The sequence below is a fragment of the Aplysia californica genome, unplaced genomic scaffold (assembly GCF_000002075.1).
Source record: "Aplysia californica isolate F4 #8 unplaced genomic scaffold, AplCal3.0 scaffold00006, whole genome shotgun sequence".
NCBI classification, from domain to species: domain Eukaryota; kingdom Metazoa; phylum Mollusca; class Gastropoda; order Aplysiida; family Aplysiidae; genus Aplysia; species Aplysia californica.
The window spans coordinates 67,414-73,415 of NW_004797276.1; the positions used below are offsets into that span (position 1 = coordinate 67,414).

At 41.5% G+C, this 6,002-nt stretch overlaps 1 protein-coding gene across 1 annotated transcript in view; it reads left to right on the forward strand.

Annotated features, from left to right (window-relative positions):
• LOC106011473 (alpha-1A adrenergic receptor-like) overlaps positions 1 to 6,002 on the forward strand; it is an 18,692-nt gene that overhangs the window by 1,629 nt on the left and 11,061 nt on the right. Inside the window, exon 2 of the mRNA XM_013081315.1 lies at positions 695 to 867. Coding sequence (XP_012936769.1) covers positions 695 to 867 — 173 coding nt within the window. The remainder of the gene's footprint in view (positions 1 to 694; positions 868 to 6,002) is intronic.

Sequence of the window (6,002 nt, forward strand, 5' to 3'; positions counted from 1 at the left end):
CTTGGTCACGTGCAATGATTCTGGACATTTCCTTGCTTACGACAGTCTTCATTTCTCTAGAGCGGTGCCTCTGTGTCATTATTCCTCTTCGTTTTAAAGGTGAGCTGGCCATTCCGGATCTTTGACGCGGAATGCAAATCCAACAAAAAAATCCCTACAAGATGTTTAATCTATCTCTTTTATTGTCCATTTTCGATTACTTAACGAGCATTATGAACTCAGTAGGTTGTGCATTGTTTTCCTCTACTTGGACCAACTTTCCCTCTTGTTTACCAGATAGGGTTTACAATTTTTCCCTTCCTCTCAAAAACAGTTTATCCCTCTATGGCAGTTAGAGGTGCACGTCAAGTTTCCATCTGGGAAACAACTTTCCGCTGCACTTATTGTGTTCAGTAGGGTGTTAAAGTAAAGCAAACACTACACATCTTTTTTAAAAACCCTAACAATGAGTATAGACATGTATCTGATTTATTAGAATACGTGTGACAATGGTTTGCGTACTTGCCGTTTTTGTGTACAATCGCAATCAAGGAGTTGTATGGTAGCCTTTTCAAGTTTACATTAAAAGTGAGTTGTATTCATAGTGGTTTATTATGGAACCACAGATAGAAGGCTTGCACGTCATCACAATATAGCCTGCTGACTGTCAATACATTGCCATTTCAGCGAAAAGTATTCATTTGACTGTCTCTAGGTACCATCACACTTTTAGGAGCCATCAAAATAACCTTGTTCATCTACACGTTCATCGTGAGCTGTTACCTCCCTGTCTACGCCACACACGGGCTCGGGTGGGCTCAAGCCTCTGAAGTTAATGAGACAAAACTTGTGCTCTGGTTCTCCGACATCCGTGATGAGGTGGAAGTGGTCAGTAATACCGTTAACGGCATCATCATACCCACTGTTTCCCACCTGACGGTCTTCGTGTGTGTTTACGTTATGATAGTAGGGTTAAGATCAACATCAGAATTAGAAGCAAAGCCAATATGAAAAAGAACACTGGAGTAAGTAGTAACACTCAATACATTGTGGACCCTTCTGAGATCCTGTCTACTTCAGAAAGAGACGACACAACTGAAGAACAAGTACATTACAATGTTCGTCCTGAGAATGAAAGCAGACATGAGGGTACAAATAAAGGTTCAACACTGTGTGGGAAAGAAAGACGTGCTGTTAAACTGGTGACGTTGGTCGCTATTGTTTTCAATTTGTGCACCTTGCCTCAGGTGGCAATGACTTACTCTTGACGATTTATTACAGAGCTTGCTGTGCATCGTTAGTACAACAACATCCTCTGGACCCTGTTCGGTGTTGTTTACTTTGTGGGAGGCATCAATTCTTGCGTAAACATGTTTTTTTAAAAACCTCTACGCAAGTTCAAGGTATAGAAATATTTTCTTGTCTATTATTAATAAAAAGCTCAAAGGGCCCTCGGCTTGATATGCCAAGGATATGTTTGTGCCATGTTCTTAAGGAATTATTGTTTTAACGAAGATGGCTTAGATAAGTGGAAACAAAACAAATCTTCATCTTTTAACCAGGTCCTCGTCTTCTCACATTTTTGAGTGAAGAACACGTGCTATAAAGAGGCATTTTTTGTTTGCATCAAGGGTAGGAGAGATGGTACAGAATAAACAGGAAAATGGATATATTTAAATATTTCTCGTATATTCTTTTCAATTCTGTAAAACGTTTTTGGTAGGTCAGGGAATTCATAATCTGGGTGTACAATTACAAGGTAAAAAATGAGTGCACCACTTTACTACATCAAAACAAATGTGGAAAACATTATACAAAATTGGTTTTAAAAAAAAGAAATTAAAGCTGTAATTCGGCTTCTTCGTGCAAAAGACACGGTGCTTCGATGTTTGCATGGCATTGTTGGAACGATCCAGGCAAAAATGTACATAGCAACCTCGGACGTGGGCCAGTTTGTGACTTCCAAAAACCTAATGAAATCTTTTTCCCTCAGTCTTGGTCTTGCCCCTTCAAATTTACATCTGCCTGGACCAAAGAGAAGTAATATCTATCTGGGAAGAAAATTACTGATCACATATGGAGCATAACGTTAAATTCTACAGGGATTGCATGCATTTACTCAAGCAGCGAAGAGAAAAAAACTTGACTGCTCATGAAGATTACGTTAAGAAATAAAGGGAATGTTTAGCCAACAAACTATTTCTGTTGTATCTCAATCTTGTCAAAGCCTTTTAGTAGATTGCCACTTCTAGTTAATTCTGGGACAGCCCTTAAAAATGTAGTAAAGCAGTTCTGATCTCACTTTGTGCTTATACTTATACCACCTTCTACAACCCTCCCCCTTCTCCTCCTCAGCCCCCCCCCCCCCAACACACGCGTGCACACGCACACGTGCGCACACATGAACATACATACAGAGGGGCGGGAGAGAGAGAGAGAGAGAGAGAGAAATATTCCGCGAGAGAGAGAGAGAGAGAGAGAGAGAGAGAGAGAGAGAGAGAGAGAGAAAGTGGAGGGGGGGGAGGAGGGGGAAGAGAGGGAGGAGGAGAGAGACTGGCTATTACACGTTCACGCAAAACATGAAGCTTAGAAGCAATATTATTGTACTTTTGAGCTCTTTTTGTCATGGAATATATCCATTCCATCATCTGTGAAGATGGGCGAATCTTGTCTCTTCATCTGGATGAGCGAATGTTGTCTCATCATCCGTACTGTGCACACGTTTTAGTACAGAATGAACGTTGGCATGTTATTCACTCTTAACCTTGGAAGTTACATGATTGATCATTGACGGAAAGATCAGGCTTGATACTGGGAAGATGAAAAAATGTAAATCTATAGATATGTAGCACATGAGTTTATTTCCCTAGAAATATAACTTTGTTTTGGGGTCTCCCGCTTACACATTATTGAGTTTGAGGTATAATACGTTTGATTCGTCAACTAAAGGTGGTTTGGACACGTAATGAGAATGGGCTACAACAACCAGTCTCCAAACTCTACAGCTCTACGATATAATGACTTCAGGGCAAAATGAAGGCCGAGAAAAAGATGGATCGACGTAGTAAAAGAGACTCTAAAAAAAAGAAGAACATGACAATCCGAACAGCGACACACCTGGCCCTCGTCCGACAACTGTATGTCCCCTCGACACCTTGAGGTATAAAAGGAAAGAAAAGGTAAAGAAAAGTTAGTCTTCAACCGCGAGAGGGAAGTCACAGAAACAACCGCATCTAGATCTAGTATACAACCGTTACTCTTAAAAAAGTGGGAAAAATAGGTACATAAAATATTTTTCTATTTGTCTGTTGGGATGACCACGTTAGTGTAGTTTGTTATATATTTATAGACTAGTATAGGTTGAGACTGTGTGCACTGGAATTGTTTGTTTTTTTATAGTAAAGGGTTTTACGGCGCTCGCAACTGCATAAGATCGTATGAGCGCGCGGGACACACCTAATACTTTTAGTTGGTAAGAAATTTTTAATTTTGCCCGGGTGGCGGCCGAAGCCTACTCTTATCAATTTTAGACCACTGGGGGATCTTTAATGTGCGCAACTTGCTCACGGGCCCTCCGAGATTTTTCGCCCTTGTCCGAGAAGGCTAGGTGTAGATCTTTCCTACCAGAAGATCAGGGGTGTTGCAGAAAGACAGCTGTAAGAAGGAGTTAAGGAGTAGCAGTAGAAAGGCTGCAGAAATAGTCAGGAGCCAAGAGGAGGGGGCAAAGGAGGTGGGGAGGGGGGTGGGGACAGAAAGAGGAGACGAAAGCAGACGACAGAATATTGCTAGAGAGCAGGAAAGGAGGTGAAATTAGACAATTTTAGAGAAGAAATTTTTTCGGTCGCTACCCGGATTCGAACCCGGGACCTTTGAATGAGAGGCCAACACCTTAGCCTCTAGGCCACGAGAGCCCCCTGGAATTTTTATATAATACTCAAACAATCAGTACATCACTGATAAACAAGAAGGTGACACTGAAAGCAAAGAATACACGCTCAAACTTTAATCTGCCTAAAACGTCAAGCGGCCTACTCGAACCAAGTATAAATGGAGGTTAAAATTGTCAACATTTTATATACAATGAATATATAATTCCTTTTTTAAAAAGTGCCTTGTATGTATTATTAGAAACGATACACAGTGTCAGCAGTATGTAAGGTACGCATGGGGGATTCCTGTTTGCTTATTATCAGTGCACAACTAATATCGCTCCTAACCTACCAATTTATCAATTCTTCAGGTCAAAATCTTGAACATTCGGTTTCGTCATTTCAACGAAACTTTTATTCGTTTAAAATGTGAGATCTGAAGAGTGTGTGGTTCCTCCGAAAAAGTGTCGTAAAGGTAGTCGCCACCAGACATTGTCATTTCTTTTATGTCATATGTGTGGGAAATACTGTGTTCGTTGAACAGTTGTCACTTCCAACACAAAGAGCAGCTTTTTTCTCCCAACTTTTGCCTCAGCAAAGGGAATCGGTCTTCACTCGAACATCGATAAAACCTTCCCAGTACCTCGTCTTGTATGACACTGCTATAACTATGCTTTTATTGGCTTTGCATTAAGAATTAAATAAGGTTATTTTACACTTAAACATAAATGGAAAAGCCAAATACATGTAAGTAAAAGAAATTCTTTGAATTCAATGTTGACACAGCCTATGTTGTACCGAGAAGATTGCTCCTATTAAACTAATAATATACATCAATGCTAAACACGTGCGTGCCCGCGTGCGCGCGCGCGCACACACACACACTCACACACACACAAACACACACACACACACACATACATACACACACACGCACACACACACACACACACACACACACACGCACACACACTTACGCAAAAAAGAGAGGGACAGAGAAAAAGAAAGAAAGAAAGAGAGACAGACAGACAGAGACAAAGACAGGAACAGAGACAGAGACAGAGCCACAGAGAGAGACAGAGAGACAGAGAGATATAGACAGGGAAAAGAGAAGGGGCGGGGGAGGGGGGTGGAGGGATAAAAAAAGAGAGAGAGAGAGGAGGGGGAGAGACAGATAAGATATATAGTTAGATAGATAGATCGACAGATAGATATATAAAGAGAGGGAGTGAGTGAGTGAGAGAGAGATAGAGAGAGATAGAGAGAGAGAGAGAGAGAGAGAGAGAGAGAGAGAGAGAGAGACTGGGAAGGTTTTTTGTCGATGAAACGAGCTGCCCGTGTGCCTTTAGCACAACAAAGAGCTTAGGGCTTTAAAAGGCTCCCAGGCCATAGAAACTCACGCCTCACGCCTCACAACTCAGGCTTATGCCTCACGCCTGAACGCGACAGTGGAACAATGAACTGATGCACTTCACAGGTCACGGCTCCTGCGTGAACCTAAAAGTGAACATAAAATAAAAATATTCACTTTTTCGAGGCGTGAGTCGGGGGCCCAATCCTGGAAAATAGAAACATCTCAATGACCACCAAAATGAAAGTTCTGAAATGCTATGTATGGTCAACCCGTCTATATGGCTGTGAATGCTGGACAATCAGTAAAGACAGTGAAAATAAAATAGAAGCAACAGAAATGTGGTTTCTTTGGAGACTGCTAAGAGTATCTTGAAAGGAAAAGAAATCAAATGAGGTAGTGCTTGATAAAGCCCACGTGGGACGCTCAATGTTAAAAACCACCAGGAAACGACAATAAATGCACTTTTTGGGACACCTGAATAGACATAAAGGTCTTGAACATAAAGCTCTCTCTGGCAAAATTGAAAGCAAACGAGGCAGGGGTAGACCCAGAACAATACAATCTACTTGGGGAACCTAAACAAATGGGTAACAGAGAAAGATCAGTGAAACGTAGCTTTTTTTTTAGAGCATCCGAACAAATGAATGAATGGAGAACCATGATCGCCGATGTCTGTCGCAGATCTGGCACTGAATGTTAATGTTCCCCTTTCTCTGGCCTTTCCGATTTGTGTTCACCGCACCATTCTGTAATTATATTCCTTACTTCCACGCACCTGTTCCGCGCCCCCCCCTCTCTCT